Source organism: Cyanistes caeruleus, chromosome 8, assembly GCF_971803275.1.
Source record: "Cyanistes caeruleus chromosome 8, bCyaCae1.hap1.1, whole genome shotgun sequence".
NCBI lineage: Eukaryota > Metazoa > Chordata > Aves > Passeriformes > Paridae > Cyanistes > Cyanistes caeruleus.
Window position 1 is genome coordinate 18,982,040 of NC_141708.1, and position 18,268 is coordinate 19,000,307.

An 18,268-nucleotide genomic window follows, 5' to 3' on the forward strand; every position below is an offset into this window, starting at 1 on the left:
CTACATTACAAACCCCATTTTCTAGGATTTCTGAGCCATACCTGCCCAGCGCATTATGCCACGCTCATGATGAAAACCGTAATTAAGCTACTGTTTAGAACAAGCTGGGATTGGAAGTCCCAGTGCCGGGCAGCAGCAAACAGCACTGAAACGCTGCACAATGAGCTGGATGGGCCCAGCCCTGCCCCAGTGCAAGTACTGCACTATGTCACACACCAAGGCAGGCGTCCTATTACTGCTCTCATCACCTTCATTTTACTTGAAGACTCTTACACAGAGCTCTCATGTAAGTGCTGTGGAATGGTAACTATCAACTCAAGTATCCCTAAGAAGTGTTTTACCCTGCAAAACAGAATTCAGTTTTATGTTTAAAAAAACACTTAAAAACCCCTCTAGGATAAAACATCACTCACTATCATTTAAAAGCAAGCATTTCTGTAATGTGAAGGTGACAGCTTACAAAAGCTATGAGAAATGTTGATCGTTCAGCACCTCCAAAGGAGGTACAAATATTTAGGTGTAAATAAAACTATGTCCTAGAATTCAATCCCATAATTCCCTTTAACATATATCCTTATAGAAACCCCCACACAAAAACCACGCTGACACTCCCTTTAGAATTTGGGGTTTAAAATCTGTATAGATGGAAAAACCATGAATCACTGTCTTTATACACCTGCTTCTCTTAAAGCACAAAACTATGAGCTGTGACAGGGTGCTGAGAGCATAGCACAGCATCCAGTATATAGGAAGCACCTAGAGTGGCCCAAGCCCTCAGCATTCTGTGATCACCCAGTCCTGCAGCTAAACAGTGGGGTTAAGGAATAGCACGGCAGAGTTGAGAGAAGATCCACTGTAAATCAGTACTAAAGACACTGTCTACTCCAGCCACAACAGGAAGAAACCCTTATGTTAAAGTGGAGCTGGACAAATTCAGGACCCTAATGCCTAACTTTTCCAAGCAAACTGTTGCTGAAGCTATAAAGGTTCAAGATGAGTGGTTTGTAGCAAAATAGGCAGATTTCATGGGTCAGATATAATTCCAGGCCAGGTGGATGAACTCAGGCCATAAAGGAACAATTATGGGCACCTGGGCACTTGGGCCAAAGCAGACCTGGCCAGAGCTGAACTTGCTCATTAGCCTTTTCATACCACTGCTGTCCACACAGCTCTGCTGTCAGCTGCAAGCTACACACTGCAAGGCTCTGTGACTCATAAGTGCTTCCTACTGGTTATACGAACTTCACTTTAGAGGGCATCTAGACCTGGAAGAGATCAAAGTCAACTCCCAGTAAGGGCAAACACAGTAGAAGGCTCCCAAGGACTGGCATTTGCCAATCTGTTTCTGTCATTTTACAGTATAGAGTGACACCCCAACTCCCAGCACTAAATTAAATAAAACCGTTAAATGCCTTGGCCACAAGCAGTACTGCCTACATAAACAGGCACAGGTGAGCAATGTTTGTGCACAAGATACATAAATGACCAGCAGTCCTAGCTCTGCAGTCTTAACTTTGCCCCACAGGTACTATGCCATTTAGAAAAATGGCAAAGTTCATTTCATTAGCTATAATTCAGCCTTCTCAAACCAACAGAAGACAACTAACACAGTACGTGTCACTGATATATTTCACTGCAATTAGCAACTGAACATTAAAGAACAAGTGTTAACATATGCCAGTGAACTAGAGAAGATTCCTTCCCCAGCAGAACTGATGGAAATGTAGCACTTGAACAACTTTCAAATTTCATAGTGTATCACTGTTGGTGGCTTTTTATTGGGGTCTCCTCCTCTCTCCAGATACAGGTCATTGAAGGGATATTGCTTCGGTCCCTACAAGGAGAGACAAAGAGTGGCAAATTCACCACATTCACCAAACAAATTAACAGGTAAGAGGAAAATGTCTCATCCCATCCCACCCCCACCCAAATGAAAGCTTGTAATTTATGACCTAAATTTCTGTTTCTTACGTGCTTCAGCTAGAATATTAGAGTATGAGGAAAGTAAATTCAGAAATAGGGGATTCCTTGCATAAATGATTTAACAGAAACATCAATGCTTTTAATCTTAATCAAGAGTTTATCTCACAGCATGAGGATAATTTATTGCAAAAGCTGATTGTGTATTCAGTCAGTTTTCAAGAGTACATTCCCCAAATGATACAGCTCATGAGATACAATTAAAAACACAAGGGCAAGAGAAGAGTTAAAGCATCTCACTTGAGTAGATGCCCACACAAGGAAGGAGAGTGCCTAGAGCAAATACGGGATACTGTAAGCAGCATAGTTCAAATTAGTTCCCTGTGAACAGGGACTGATCACTATGAAGCAGCATCTGAGAGTTGAGCCAGGCCAGTCAAGAGAACAATTCAGACTAGATGAGGCCACAGGACATTGCTTGACCCATCCACTACCAGCAGCAGTTTTGCATTCACACACATCACTCATTTTCAGCAAAACCGCTCTTACGGGCATTGGCAATGAGAAGAAATGCAGCTACTTTTCCTCCCTTTACCCTTAGGTTTCACTCACCACAGGCCTGTAGGATGGGTAGATCTCTCCGACAACAAACATGATCAGCATTGTGCTCAAAAAGATAAAGAAGTGTTTCCTCATGGTGTGCCAGGGAACGACAGTGGGGGAGGTATCAACCCGGTTCCGAATGTACATGTCAAAGTCCCAGTGCATCTAAAGAACAAAGGAAAACAATTGCACATTTATAAAGTGGTCAAGCCACTTTTCTCAAGGGAAGCAGCACATTACAGCATTCACAACACTGCTAGAAGCTGCTTCATCTCCACCTAAAATGTACAGATAAAGCCACAGAGGAGGTACACTGTTTACCTACAGTCACAACAAACTGTTGCTTACAGTAAAACTCTTGAAAAAAAAGACTCTACATTTCATTCTATGTTTATACCACACAACATGCTTAAATACAGGATAGCAGTAGTTTTTATTTCTATGCATAATCATTCCACCTCAGCTTTGTTCCCCAGGACCATTGGAAAGGCATGGTATAAACTGGAACTCTCATTAATGGAAGCTCAGTCACATACCCCCAAAAAAGTGGTGCTATTTCAAACAAAGAAGCAACTACTGACACTTGGAAGCTGGTCCCTCAAAACAGGGAGAGGACCTGCTATTGTTACTCCAGGACAAGGGCAAGGCTGGTAGCAACCTAATGCCCTCAAGTATAAATAGGGAAGTCTCACGCATGTTCTGCCTATAGTCTCCTTTCACATTAATAAATGCAGAGGACTTATTAATTTGCAGCCCATGTACCCCTTCCAGATTCCCAGCTCTAGCTCCCCCAGAGCCATCTCCTATGAAACCCAGAGCCAGAATGAGCAGAAATTAAAGCTGCCTAAACAGAGACATCTGCTGACACCTGGAAATACACCAGTATAGTCCTCTTTGTTCCTGATTGCCAACACCACATGCAAGAGCTGTACACAAGCCTTCCTGCAGGAAGCACTACAATGCAGAATCAACATGGGTTTTTTTCATGTGCCTTTACAGTCATTACAACATGTACTTTGCTGTGGTACACATGCTGAAATGCTCTGATATGGTTTTACTATGACATATTAAGCACATATACTTTGATGAAATCTTGCTTTTAGTAAAGAGATTACAAACCAATTACCAAGCTCAGTAACTGCAGTCAGATTGCAGTCATTCTCAAAAAAATATACACTAAGAGAAGAGCTACTCCTGAAAGGAATTTGAGTAGCTTAGATTTTCAAAGCTAACATAGATAACCTATTCATATTTGTCTTAAGGACATGTTGCAAACTTCTTACTATCAAAAAAGCCCTGCAGTAATAAAGCAACAGTAGCTACTTCCATTGCACTAAAATTACTTTATTCAAACAGTGGCTTCTTTGCGAAACAATTCTGAACCAGGCTCCTGTACTGGGTCTGATGAGGAAAATAAAATTACTCCTGCAGGGAAAGTTAAGTTTGTAAAGTCTCCATTCTCATATTTAATAAGTTAACTGTCCTCAGCACCTTCACAGTATTTACCCAGATGGTCACTTTGCCTTGAACCGATTGTTCCTGCTTGCACAAGCAACACACACCTGCACTGGTGATGAAATTACACAAAGGATTCAACACAAAGCACTAACAAGAGGCACATGTTAGAATTCAGTAACAAGAGCACTGCTGAACAACTTGAGAAGTGGGACTGGCGTTCCTACCGGCTCTCCCCAGTTATGCCTCATGTCTGGCTGGTCCCACTGGTACCAGGGGTCTCTCTCGTATTGAGACTTATTAGGTAGCATGGGATAGTCACCATACCTATGAGAAACAAATAAAAGACCAAACATAAAAAAATCTGTACTCATTCAGATAGAATTTGTCAGAGACAGTATAATACAGGTCTAAGGAAATAGAATTAAGTACTAATTTGTTTTTATAGCTTTTATGCACACACAATTTCAAAATGCTTTAAAACTACCTTGATACCAGTCACTATAACAAATGGCATTCCCCAAACTGGCCTTATTGGGCTCTACTAGAAGACAAAAAATGCAAGCTTAACTAAAATATGGAACCCTAATTATCTTGCCAGATGTTGAAGTATTCTCCAACATTCAAACATCTCCTCAAACCTTTATTCTAGACATGACTTTCAGTTCATCCCACTTAGTCTTGCAATACAACAGCATATGAAGCCTTTCAAGTTTCTCTCATGAAGTCTCTTGCATTTTATTCACACAGGCCTCTAACTCATCCATTCGTTTCTATTTTAAAACACTGAAGTGTCTTCAAAGCTCACAGTACAGCAAAGCCAGGCATTCGCCAGGGACTACCGGCCTACAGCACATCCACACAAAGCCAAATGCTGCTGGCCCCGGCCGGCTCCCGGCTGAGGAACAACGGCACCAGCCAGCTCACCCTAAGCCGTCGTCGGGGTAGGGCTGATAGTCCTCCACCCGCATGTTGTATTTCTTCGCAGCGGCTGCCCGCTCCTCCGGAGTCCGCGGGTACGGCCCGGGCATCATATCCTTGGACATCTCCGAGGCTGCGGGAGAGCAACGCGGCAGAGTGGGTGCGGGCTCCGCCGGCAGCCGCAGCCAGGCCGGGGAGGTCGCGCCGCCCTCCCGCCCCGACCCCGCAACCACCGGCCCGCCGCCCCAGACACCCCGGCCCCGGCCGCCTCGCTCCAGCCTCCGCCTTCCCGCTCACCCGCCCGCGCCCCCGAAGGCGCCGCCAAGGCGGCCCGGGCCGCCCTGAGCCCAGCGGCCGCCCGGGGCCAGAGGACACCGCGGAGAGCGCCCGCCGCCATCGCCCGCAGCGCGCAGGCGCAGTCGCGGCCGCCGGTGGAACTGAGCAGCGGGGCGGGGCCGGCGGCAAGGGGCGGGAGCAGGGGCGGGGCCGGCGGCAAGGGACGGGACCAGGGGCGGGGCCGGTCGGGGGCTGCCTTTGGTGCCGGTACCGGCCCCGGCGTTAATCGGCCGCTGGTGCCGTAGTACTGACACGAGGTTAATGGACGGAAAAGGCATCACTGCGATGGTTTGGTCTGTCTGTCATCGTCTGAGGCGGGCCAATGGGAATTTATGGCAGGAAGTGGCTTCCAGACGCGGGGAGCCTCTTGCAGGGCAGCCGGATCGATGCTCAATCGGATCGATGCCTTGCCCGGCGGCGTTATGCAAATCGTCTTTTTTTGTATCAGTATCAATATTAAAGTCAATACCCAAATGTAATCGCCTTATCTCCATGGAGCCAGGGGGAGGTGGACAGCAGAAATGGCATGTTAATTTAGGAATGTGATTCTTCAAATGTAAGCAATGTATTATTGTAAATAAAATCAATATGAACATTAAAGGATTTTGCAGTTTACTTCATTATGTAAACTCTGTAGTAGTTGAACTCATTTTCCTTCAGTTATTCACATCAGCCATTATGGGTAATGTCTCTGTAACGATTTACATTATAAACCTTTGCTGCTCAAAAACTATCACAGACAATTTGTCATTAAAGCCATTCCTTCTAATAACAACATTAATTTTAAACCTAATAACTGAATGAAGATAGTGATGAACCACAAAAACATATCTGAGATACGGCATGCCTGAGATGGGGGCTTTGTGGCTGATGAAGAACAGGATCCTTTCACTTATCCCAAAGAAAGGCCTATTGATGTCATTTTAGGGATGGTATCTTAATTCAGCCAACTCCCTTACAAACGAGTATGCAGTGAAGTTACTCAGTTTTCTAATAAAGTTATTAACTCAGAGCCCAACCTTCCAGTGTGGATGCTGCTGCTGTTTTCCATGGAGCATTATTTGGTACCTGTCCCACTTCTGGAGTTCACAGCGCAGACAGAGGTGTGGGGACAGCACTGGGAGTGGGGACCGTGGCTCCCATTGACTGGGGCTCAGGCCTCACTGCAGCCTTGGATTGTGGTCAGCTACCTCTTCCATCAGCTCTTCACTGCTGGGTATTTATTTTCTAAATTATGTTTGACTTTTCCACAGCTATGTTTCAAATATACCAAACACACTGTAAAAAATGTTGTTAACCTGTACAGCAGAAATGCTGTAGATTTAAAAGGTGAGAGGGCATTAATTTTCCTAGAAACTAAGTATATTAATAAATTTTGGAAGGACAAAGATAAATTGCATTATTGTCACGAAAAAGGCAAAGTTCTGTGCAGGCAGAACAAATCCCAGCTACTGTAAGATGAAAACCACTGAATGCCAGAGACCAAAATTTTCTCCAGAGCTGATGCCTAATGTGGCGCGCATTCTTGGGAAATAGCGATCATCATTCTTGCTGTTTGCAGATTAAAAGCCAAATGTAGAGTTTGTCTCACATAATAAACATATAATAAGAAAATAATTCAACAGCTCCAGCTGCAGTCACACAGCTCATGAAATCCTGCTAAAATGATGTACTCGCCGTCACAGGCTGGGTGTTAGTTGCACCAGGCAGTGTTTTTTTTATTTTTATTTTATTTTTTTATTTTATTTTTTTTTTTTGGTAGCAGGTGTTAATTAACCTTCTCGTTTTCAGGTGCATATCCCCGCGGTACATCTCTTCTCGGCACACCGAGGCAGCGGGCAGTGCTGTTTCCATCAGGGCAATGGAAATGCTCAAGGGGCAGCTCTTGTGCCCTCTCCGCCGCCTCTGAGGGGAAGGGGCAGCCGGCTGAAGGCACGCGGGGCGGCCCGGGGCTCGGCAGCGAGGCTGCACAGGCGATCCTTTCTTTCTGCTTCCTGCGGCGGGTCTTCCCCTGCCGCTGCTCCCGGCTCCCGGGGGTGTCCGGGAGCCTTGGAAAGGGACCGGGGGAAGGAGCCCCCTGCAGCCTCCGCCCGCGCGGGGGCGCTGCCGCCGCCGCCGCCGCTCCCGCTCTCCCGCCCCCCTCTCTATGGTCCTCTGCCCTCCGCCTTCGCCCTCCGCTTCCGGCGTTGCCATGGGTGCGCAGCTTCCGCTTCCGCCTTCCTTGGTACGGGTTCTCCGGTGGAGGCGGCGATGGCGGCGGCCTCGTCCTCCTCCTCCTCCTCCTCATCTTCCTCATCTTCCTCTTCTTCCTCCTGCTCCTCCTCGGCGGCGGCGGGCTGCCGGGAGGGCCCGGCGGTGGCGGCAGGGCCCGGTTGGAGCGACTCCCAGTTCCGCCGTTACTCCTTCGAGACGCGGCCCATCCCGCGGCTCAGCCACAGCGACCCCCGCGCCGAGGAGCTCATCGAGAACGAGGTGAGGGAGGTCCCGGGCTCAGTCACCTCCTCATCCCGGCCCTGTCCGTCCGGGGCACCGTGCGGGCTCCGTTGTAGCTGCTGTCCCGTTTCTCTGTGCCGTAATGGACATTTTTCTTCGGTGCTACAGTGCTGAACTGTGAAATTCGCGGGAAACGTTTGTTTTAATCCCTTTGTTGTCGGGATGGAAGTTGTGCGAACGTTGTGTAAAACCCTGGGACGTATTGGTTGTTTTCTAAGTACGAGCGACCACAGATGTAAAGGTTCCTTTGCAGTGGTGGCTCTTGCATTGGTTCTGTACCAGCTCAGCCTCATTTTGGTAAGTTTGGTAGTTGGGTTTTTTAAGGAAAGTCTGCCAGAAGGGAAGTTGTGTATGCACAGCTTGGGAACACAGCGCTGCCTTGGTTAGGTTGCTTACTACTGGTAGACGAGGAGATAGGCGCTGTCCTCTGTCTTCCTTTTGTAATGGTTCTTTTTTTGCTGTAGAAGAGATGGTCAGTTTTTTGATGGCTGGTTATTTGCAGTCCTCTGAGAAAAGAGATGAGTTCTGTTTCTGGATTCAGAGGGATCTTTCTGCTGGCATTTACCCCTTCACAGCTGAGGCTGGAAGTGACCAGCTGGAATTTACTGTGTCTCCTGGCTACGTGGCAGGACCAAGCAGGCCCAGAAGTGTTGCCAGCTAGTGTTTGTCTAACCTCGCTAGTAGAGATTGGCTAAGTAGGTAGTGCAATCTGGCCCATTGCTACCAGGAGCTTACTGTAACCCCAGGCCACCACTTTCTTAAAACCTATCGTGTCTTGCTTGGTTTTCTTCCCAGAACAAGGTATGTGATTACTTCAAATGCCTTTCCCAATTCCTCAATTGAAAGGGAGTTTTTGTGGGTGCAGTAATGAATGTGCTTGGTCTTAAGTTCAAGAGGTCTTTGAATCAATAAACTTCCTATTTCTCTCCAGGAGCCAGTGGTGCTGACAGATACGAATCTGGTTTATCCTGCTCTGAAATGGGACCTGGACTACCTCCAGGAAAACATTGGCAATGGGGACTTCTCAGTGTATAGTGCCAGCACACACAAGTTTTTGTACTATGATGAGAAGAAAATGGCCAATTTTAAGAACTTCAAACCCAAGTCAAGTAGGGAAGAAATGAAATTTGCCGAGTTTGTGGACAGACTCAAAGAAATACAACAAAAAGGGAGTGCTGAGAGGTAAGTGATATGTGGAGTGTGGAAGTTTCTCTGTTTCTTTAGACCTAGGCAGGAGCTAAGTTTCTCTTCAGTGGGTGTTGATGAATAAAATGTCTTGAACTTTTTGATCTTTTTCTTGTTTCTATTTAATAATCCTACTTTTCCTGCAGGGCTTCTAGTTGACAGCAGCCTTGTTACCTTATTAGAAAATCATACCAAACAAACTGTTCACACTGGCTATGGCAGTTTATTTACTTTGTTTCCTGATCTGTGTGAGGCAGGGTTTGTATAGAGAAAGAATTAAGCTTCACTTTTTTTGGCAGACTGTGGTATTGGTAGAGAAGCTTGATGTCTAACGAAAAGGTACAGGCTATGACATTTAAGTTTTCCCATAGAATCCCAAGGCAGCTGGAGCTAACCCATTTTGGGATATATGAGGCCAGGCTGTGCATGTGCTGTGTACTGGTGGTGATGGCCTGTGCCACTAACAGAGCTGTGAGTTACTGAGAGGAGCTTCAAGTGGACATAAAATGTACCTATCAGTAGCTGTACTTAAACCCTTAGTATTTTCAGCCACAGCCCCCACAATTAAGATGCTTAATTGTGTCTTCATTGGAAGCAACACTGTACCCATGCCCTCTTGTCATCTGTGCCTTTCTCTTCTTTCTCAGCTTTGGTTGTACTTTTTCCAAGAGAGAAGGGAGTCCTTAAAAATGTGTTTTCTTCCAGCATTGCAGACAGCAGTCTGTAATACTGTGATTGTTGGTACAGATGCTTGATTCCTCTGATCCTTTATGTTTAAATGTAAACATGGCATTAAGTACCTTGATACTGAAATGTACAGGCTCTCCTGAGCCCTCTCTTTTCCTCATGTAGTTCTGCTAGAAGAAGTAACTTATATTGCAGTTGTATTAGAGGGATGGCATTCATCTAGGGATTAGACATGAACAGATTTGATATTTGATAATGGCTGGTCTCTTTAGAGTTTCCTCCTCCTGCCCTGTGAGAGGGTTGCCCTTCCTTAAAATTATGTTTTTCCTTTGTAATTGTTCAAGCTGAGTTGAGATCTGTTCTCTTCTGTATTGGGAAACCCTACAGAAAAGTTGGGGGACTTTTTGAAACTGTTTCCTTCCACAGGTGTTGAAACTGTGTAGTGATAGAACAATCTCAAGGAACTGCTTCTTTGTTTTGAAATCTTTCTGAAGAGACAGAGTTCAGGACAAAGCTTAATTCTTGATTTCTGCCTTCTCTCTTGGACAATCCAGGCTATATCTACAGCAAACACTGAATGATACAGTTGGAAGGAAGATTGTGGTGGATTTTCTTGGCTTCAACTGGAACTGGATTAACAAGCAGCAAGGGAAACGTGGCTGGGGTCAACTGACTTCTAACTTGCTTCTTATTGGCATGGAAGGTAAATAGCTTCCTCAGATTGGAGAAGGAGAGAAGATTACATCAGCAGTTCTGTATTTCAGTTCCAGAAGGTCTGTCAAAGGGATTTCCCCCTAGTTTCTGTGTGTTCCTTCAGAGGAGGTACTTAAAGCTCTGCACTGGGAGGAGACTGTTGTCACACCTTAACTTGGGTTATAAAGAGGAAGCAAGGAAAGGAATAGTCTGTATTTTGCCAGGGATGTACTGTGAATGCCTGAATGTCACGTGCTCATGGAAAGGCTCTGGGTGATGATGGTGGGACTGTGTTTCCAGTAACTGCTAATCATCTCCTGGGATCTGTTTACTGTTTTCTTGCTTCAGGCACTGTAGATTTAAAAAGCTTGAAGCCTGCAAATTCAGAATGCAGAAAGGTTGGCAAGTTGAACAGTCTTAGACTTCCGGGCTTTTCTGAGTATGTCCAATATCTGCCCAGGAGGAGATCTGATTATTTTGTGAAGCCATTTTTCTTATTTGAGCTAGTACACTGCGAGGAGGAATTCACTTTTGAATTAAGACCTGATTTTTTTTTTTTCTTGAAAGACTAGAGGACAGTGGGAAACTTAAAGATGGGTAAATTCTAAAACTATCTGGATAGAACAGAATTCCAAATTCATGTGGAGCCTGACTTAGAGGCAGGTGCCTTGGAAGACACAAGTATCACTAGGTTGTTGACAAGGAGAACACTCTCTTAGAAAGCAATCTCATAACTGGGCAAGAAATGTACATCATTCTGTGAAGTGTGAGGGCCTATAATCAATGTGGCAAACATAGCCAATTATAATTGTTTATTTACACACCTTGGATGTTTTTTTTTCCATTTGTACCAAGTCATACTCAATCTACAGTAGTTTGTGTTTGCCACTTGTTTTACTAGCTGAGATAACATAATACAAAATCACTGGACCAACACTTCCTTACAGGCCATATAACCACTACAATCCTATTAACAGGTTATGCACAAGAACCAAGGAATTGTCTTGAACCAGCATGTGCTAGAAAAAGGAATATCTTTAGAGCAGCATGTGATCATATGATCTATTTAATGAAGTTACAGGGTTAACTGTTACCTTAATTCTTGGAGGCCAAGAGAGTAATATCTGAATTGGCAAACAGCCCAAAAAACAGTTATGAGGGGTACAACACACCCTACTGTATTTGAAGATTTGATTAAATTTAAGATCTAGTGGCAACAATCAAGCACTGTTAATCAGACTTGAGTGGGTGCTATTGGGAGCTCCAGTGACGGAGATTGTTAACTTGTTTTCTTGCAAAAAAAAAACCAACTTCCAGGACTTTTTTTCAAATCCCACCATTGAACTCCTTTTCACTAGACTCCTATTTTTTGACAGTCTGTTCAACAACCTGTCATTTAAACAAACTGTTTCGTGAAAAAGCTTCCCATCAACGTTCATCATCTGCTGTTCATTGAAACAAGCTGGAAATCCTAATACTGTAGAGCCAAAGCTGCTGAGTATGGATTTAGAATGGAAATGGAGTAGCAACTGCTCAATAAGGCTGACTGATGGAGTGATCAGTTTGTAACATTCCTGTTGTTTGGTTTCTGAATATGTGGGAGTACATTTTCTGTCTTTAGCAAGGAATATAACTTGTTTCTCTTTCATACCTGTACATGAGAGTATCTTGATTATCTTTTCTCTCTGTGTAGGGAATGTGACACCAGCTCATTATGACGAGCAACAGAACTTTTTTGCTCAGATTAAGGGTTACAAGAGGTGTATCCTGTTTCCTCCTGATCAGTTTGAATGCCTCTACCCTTATCCTGTGCACCATCCATGCGACAGACAGAGCCAGGTGAGAATAGCAGATCTGTTGTCTGCTCCATACCAAAAATGGGCATTTGTAAAGATGCTAGGTGGGAGGAAGCTGCACTGGAGTTAAAGCTGCAAAACACTTGCTGAGCTTTTGCAAGACCTCTATTCAGACTTGTCAAGTGGGGAATGCATTGGTGGAAGGACTGGTGGTTTTCTCTTTGTGTCTGGTCCTGACTTGCAAGTACTAGGGCCATAAAAACCCTCTTACTGATAGCACAGCGGGGCTGCAGGTGCTACCTTCTCTGTTCTGTTTCATTGATCACTTGGTCAAACAAATTTGCTGACAGACAAATTGCAAGATTCCTACCTGTATGGTACTTGGAGGGTACTGCAGGACCTCACAATGAAGTTAAGATACAAATGGAAATGTAAAAACCATGTAAGGAAGACCAGGATGATTTGACAGTGAGAACCAATAATGAGGACTGTCATTGTAGGAAGTTTTTCTGAGTTTCTTAATATTTTCTCCTATTAGGTGGACTTTGACAATCCTGACTATGAGAAGTTTCCAAACTTCCAGAATGTGGTTGGCTATGAGACGGTGGTGGGTCCTGGGGATGTGCTGTACATACCTATGTACTGGTAAGAAGGATGGCAGGACTGCACTGTGATAAAAAACAGAGGTTTAAAATGTTTTCTACTTAGTGTTGGGCTGGCTCTTAAAAGTATTTTGTTTTTATTTCTCCAGCAACTGTGATATTTCCTTTGGTATCTTGGGCCAGTATGCTTATAATTCTTGTCTGTTGGATGGGAATAGTAATTCTCCCTGACACCACATTAATTGTACATGTACTCATTAACGTGTGAGAAAAGGATCTATATTTAAATAAGGAGAACTTTCCAGAAGTTTTGAGGTCTTGATGCAGGAGGTATAGAGCAAGGCTTGTCTGATGCTGTCTGAACTCATCATCCAAGGTATTTTACTGTAAGCTTCAGCAATAGTTTTTTTTCTTTTTTTTATGTGATTTCCATACAGGTGGCACCACATTGAGTCTCTCCTGAATGGGGGGATTACCATCACTGTGAACTTCTGGTACAAGGTGAGTACAAGCACAGCTTGGATAGCTCCATCCCAGAGGATTTTATTCAGAGAGAGATGTATTGGCACACATTGTCAATATGAGAACTTCATGGCGCCAAGTCATTTGCTTCTGGAAGCTACTTTTTCCTCTTCAGAGTTGTGTATGTGAAGATCTGGGTGACTGGGGGAAGGTGGAATAAGCTACCAATACAGGAAGCATGCAAATGAGCTCTTTTTGATATTTCAGGGTGCCCCAACCCCAAAGAGAATTGAGTATCCATTAAAGGCTCATCAGAAAGTGGCGATAATGAGGAACATTGAGAAGATGCTGGGAGAAGCCTTAGGAAATCCACAAGAGGTATGGAAAAGAACCATGTGGTCACTGCTGTTGAAATTGTTAAGGCATAATGCAAAACTTGAGATGTCAGCTACTTGTCTCTCTAGGTGCCGCAGTTAGGGTGGGAGAAAGCAAGATTGCTCTTTTGCTGGTTCTTCCTGCAGTCTTCAGAAGGTCATTTGCTTACAAAAAGGGAAGCTCTTAAAACCATAATTCTGGAAAGGACCATCACAAACAATGAAGTAGTTGTTCTTGTATGTGGGAAAAAGTGTGCTTTGACTTTGGGCATTCCAGGAAAGTGTTGTTCCCAGACACTCCTTAGCCTTCTGTGCAGCAGTGACACCCATTATTTGCAAAAAAAAAAAAAAAGAGAAACTGTTTCACCTGTTGAATCCAAGTCTCTTGAATAAGAGAAATCTCCTCTATTAAGTCATGTGCTTCATCTTTAACTTATGTCTTCCTCATCTCTGAATTCTTTGCAATCTTAACTGTCTTGTAAATAAAAAAAAAACCAAACCCTGAGATACTAAAGATACTAAAGACTGAGATACTCAGTCTAAAAAGACTGAGGTAATGAGAGAAGATCTGATCATCTGAAAATGGAAATGCGGGTCAAGGATAGAAATGTTTTCATGGTCTGTAATCCTTGTCACTGTGCAGAAATTCCTCTTTAGCCTCTCCCCTGAGATTATTTTACTGCCATAGCATTCTGAACCTCCCTCCTTGATTAGGCAGTGCTAAGATGTGAGAGTGGTCGTGACTGGAAAAAAACCCTTAGCAAAATCATCAGTCATAGCCCCCCTTCTTATTTACCCCAGAGACCAGAGAGGATTCAGTGAGTGCGAATGTTCCTTCTCTGCCCTGAAAAAAGCAACCTGTGATGACTATTGACTCCCTATAATAGCATCTACTTAGAAATCACAAATGTTGGGTGGGAAGTGAAAATGTTTCAAGCATGTTTCCACTCTGGATTGAATGTTTTGGTGTCACCTGAAGTCTGGTGTTGACAGAGAACCCTGCAGTTTTGGTAGGGTATTTTAAGAATGTGTTTGTGGGTGCCCCAGTGTGTTTCTAGAAAATACTTTGGAAGTGATTAGGTGTATCTTGGGCTCTGTGATGCAGAGGGAGCAGGCTCTGCACTGCCATTTCTGTGTAGCTGTCCTGGCTAATGACCTATTTTTGCTTTGAACAGGTGGGTCCCTTGTTGAATATGATGATTAAGGGCCGGTATGACTAATGCCTGGTGCCCCTGGCGGATGTTGGAGCTGCTTTGTTCACAAGCAATGGAAGATACTGAGCGCTAGTATTGCACGCAGCACTTAACAGACTGTTGGGTTTCCTGGCCTATCCTGGCCCCACTACAATAAAGGGGCTACTGGAACTGCAAAACCATTAGTACCCTATTCATCCTCCACTCTCATCTAACTGAACCTCCCAAGAAACAGTCTGCACTTATTGGAAGCTGGATTCATGCTCACTAACTTGTTTATTTTCTTCCCTCTGCCCTGTTTGCCACAACAAGGAGCATGGCTTCTGGCACTCGGATGTGGTACTTCAGGATTTTCAGGCATGTGAAGAAGAGCTTGGAGGATAACCAGGAGCAATATTATTTCCTCAGCCTCATGGGGTTTGGACCTCCTGGCTGGGTTTGTGTTGGTGCCAGCAGTGGATATAAGGTGGAAAATGTTAAGTTTCACAATCCTCTGTTGTTAGAGGATCTGTCCCTGCTCAACTGTGGCACCCTTGTATATTAATGGAAATGAACATGTGAGATGGCCTGTGTGTGTTGAACAACTGGAAAAATTATTCAGTTACTTCAACCTAAGACATCTACACTTTGGATGTAGTACAGGGTAGAGATCAGAATGAATTTATCTAGTGTGTGAGCACCAAATCCTATGCTTTCCAAATAACATCTGTCTTGTATGAGTCTAGAAAAATCTCCTTTCTGACAGCTTTTTCTGGGGAGTGAAGGCTTCTTTCCTGCTCTTCTGAAGCTGCAGTATGGTTAAAAGGGGATGTAGCATTATGAAAGGAGATGCATAAATGCCAAGGCACTCTCCAAGTCTTGAATGATTAAGCCACATTTTAAAATGAAATTTCCAAGGGATGCTGAGCTCAACTGTCAAAACACGGTGTCAGATAGGTACAGAGCATCACCTCTCCCCACCAGGGGTGCTGGCTCCTCAGACTAAGAAAGGAAAGTGCCATTTTTACCGAAACTGCAAGAACTCAAGTGTGTGTGGCTGCGCACAGGTGCGCATGTTTGTGTGATTTTGTGTGGCTCCTGTCCATCAGTTAAATCCATGCCAGTGTGTGGTTCTCTTCCTTGTACAGTCATGTAAAAGAGTTCAGGGTTTTTTGTTTAAATGTGATTAAGTTTATCTTGATCCTTTTTGTGTTGCGAGACTTGACATGGCAGACTGGGAAGTGACAAGACCAGAGCACAGGAACCAGATAAGCCTCTGTCTGAGTCCTCAGTAATCACTCTGAAAAATAAGTTTGCTTTCCTCCTTCTCCTCTTCCATGCAGAAGCCTTAGGCTCATGTGGAAGCTGGCTTTCTTTTCCCTGAGGTATGCTGCACTGCTGTCCCTGGTTTGGGGAGTGGTGCAAAGGTCTTGTATTTTTGATGTGGTTGTAATGGGTCCCAAGAGCTAGAGGTGGGAGAAGCTGTTTCATAGCCCACATAGCTCATCCCAGAAAGTGTAGAATTTGTTTTGTTGAGACTTCCCAGTGTTTTCCCTGTTGTGCTGGGCTTGCTCTGATGTGGGTTCTGATCAGAGTTCAGAACCCTGACTGTTATCAGGGTTCTGATAAAAGTTTAACATGCTACCTGAGAAGTGCTCCATCTTTGGTCTCAGGTCCCATCTTGTGCTGGGGCAGCCCATGCACCACTTGCAGTGGGTTTGTCTTTCACAAAAGTGAAAGGCTTCTCAAACAGGAGATCCTGAGGCAAGTTTTCTGGTTGCTTTACTGGTCAGAATAAATGAAGTTTAATTGGCAGCTACAAGGTCCTTGTTTAAGAAATATGTGTCACTGAGTAGTCTGACTGCCATGTTGCAGATGCTCCAGAGCTGTGGTTGGATCCAGATGAAGGTCACTCAGCTGGATGCTTATCAGTGCTCAGCCTTTGGACAACTGGGGAAGAAGCTTCTGATTGGCCAAAAGTAAGGCCTTCCCAGGAACCTTGAGCACATGCCCTTCTTTGAAAGATGTTCAAATTAAATCCCATTTCTGTGCTATTTATCCAGCACATGGTAGTCTTCAGTACTGCTTGTTAGACACCATCAACTCTTGAAGCTCAGGGTGGGAATTCATATCCCATGTGGAGAGAGAATGGTACTTAGAGAACTTATAGGATCCTCTTTTTTTTTTTTTTTTCTTTTTTTTTTTCTTTTATTTGCCAAAGGTCTAACTTTTAAAGTGTCTGAACAGGTTTTGCTGCACTTGACTTTGTGAAAGCTCATTTATGAATGAATGCACTGATGGACTGACTCCCCCCTCCCCCTTCCCTTTTGACCTTGTGCTTTCAATGCCCCTTGCCATGGTATTGGGAAGCTGTGTGTTCTCTGCTAGGGGTGTGTGTGCAGGGGGTGGGGCGTGACAAACACATGGTACCTTCTGAAGTGTAGTTCTTAAATACAACCAATGTTGAACAACAGAATGGTGTGGCTTTTGTTTTGTGAGTGGCTGTGTAGAAGAACTCTGTAAGGACATATGTGTATAAGCAACCTTTCAGGCTGACAATTGCACTTGTGTTCATCGCTGGTGAAGGCTGTTGGTCTCCAGAGTGGCCTTCAAAACAGCAATACCAATTGCATTATTATGTGTCTTCACAGTTTTCTCCGTACTACTTCCATAAACCTGAAAGAAAAGCTGGGAATAAGATGGTATCCTTGTACCCTGTCAACAGGTGTTGGTAGGAAGGGCAAAATTCTCCTCCCTGCTGACCTGAATGGTGTCACCATACTCTGGTCACTGACTGGCTGGAGCAAACTACACAACCAGGTCTAATGAACTTAATTATCACAAGATTTGGGGGGAAGCTTCCTGTGTGTACCTGTGCTGTATTTTAGCAGCCTTGGGAGATTGAGTCTTCTTTACCTAGTAAACACAAATTATTTTATGAAATCTAGCTATTGGTGAAATGTTAACTAATTCTGAGCAAATGGCTAAGATGTAAAATAGGGAAGATTGGAGTAGTAGGTAAGGGATGTTGGCATGGTGGGAGAGAGAGAGCGATGCCTCAGCCTGGGCTACCCTGACTGACATTCTCTCCTCACACCCTTGGAGGAACAGGGTGAATGTGAAGAAGGGAGTAGGAAAGCCAAGTGCAGGAAGTCTGACTCTGAGTGCTCACCCTTCCCTGCTGTGCCTGCTGGGATCATCATCTCTGAACACCCTTGCTTCTGTTCCATTGAACTTTGTGATCTGCTATGTCTGAGCCTTTCTGCTCTGCTCTTGTCTCTTGGATAATGTACAGGTGGCATCACAAAGCTCAGAAATGTTTAGTTGTGCAAAGAGCAGGGGAAACTGAGGGATGAGAACCATGTAATTTGAAAACTAGGTCAGAGGCCAAGATTTTTCACTTGTACTTTTAGTCCTTTTCTTGTTTTCTTTTATTAACTTAGGTCCCTTAATACCTTCTCTCTCTCTCTTTTTTTTTTTTTCCTCATTTCCCTGTTGCTTAAAAAGTGGGATTCTTCTGAGGAGAATTCTTAATCCTTGTAAATCATAGCTCCAGGATCTTTCCTGTG

At 44.3% G+C, this 18,268-nt stretch overlaps 2 protein-coding genes across 4 annotated transcripts in view; one reads left to right on the forward strand and one right to left on the reverse strand.

Annotated features, from left to right (window-relative positions):
* Window positions 1–1,611: 1,611 nt before the first annotated feature.
* NDUFB8 (NADH:ubiquinone oxidoreductase subunit B8) lies at window positions 1,612–5,341 on the reverse strand. The gene is made up of 5 exons (XM_086900706.1): window positions 5,197–5,341; window positions 4,906–5,032; window positions 4,206–4,305; window positions 2,533–2,688; window positions 1,612–1,834 (listed from the first exon to the last, which is right to left on the reverse strand). The coding sequence occupies exons 1-5, from the start codon at window positions 5,294–5,296 to the stop codon at window positions 1,742–1,744; spliced, it is 576 nt and encodes a 191-aa protein (XP_086756832.1). The 5' UTR covers window positions 5,297–5,341; the 3' UTR covers window positions 1,612–1,741.
* Window positions 5,342–7,077: 1,736 nt separating this feature from the next.
* Window positions 7,078–18,268, forward strand: part of HIF1AN (hypoxia inducible factor 1 subunit alpha inhibitor) — a 95,151-nt gene continuing 83,960 nt past the window's right edge. Inside the window, exons 1-8 of one of the 3 annotated variants that reach the window (XM_023929534.2) lie at window positions 7,078–7,707; window positions 8,660–8,910; window positions 10,155–10,303; window positions 11,987–12,132; window positions 12,628–12,734; window positions 13,129–13,192; window positions 13,421–13,531; window positions 14,703–17,172. In XM_023929534.2, the coding sequence (XP_023785302.1) occupies window positions 7,486–7,707; window positions 8,660–8,910; window positions 10,155–10,303; window positions 11,987–12,132; window positions 12,628–12,734; window positions 13,129–13,192; window positions 13,421–13,531; window positions 14,703–14,747 (1,095 nt within the window). In that variant the 5' untranslated portion in view covers window positions 7,078–7,485 and the 3' untranslated portion in view covers window positions 14,748–17,172. Of the gene's footprint in view, window positions 8,026–8,659; window positions 8,911–10,154; window positions 10,304–11,986; window positions 12,133–12,627; window positions 12,735–13,128; window positions 13,193–13,420; window positions 13,532–14,702; window positions 17,173–18,268 lie in introns of those variants that run through there. The other 2 variants (XM_086899188.1, XR_015289704.1) reach the window with 2 other exon arrangements.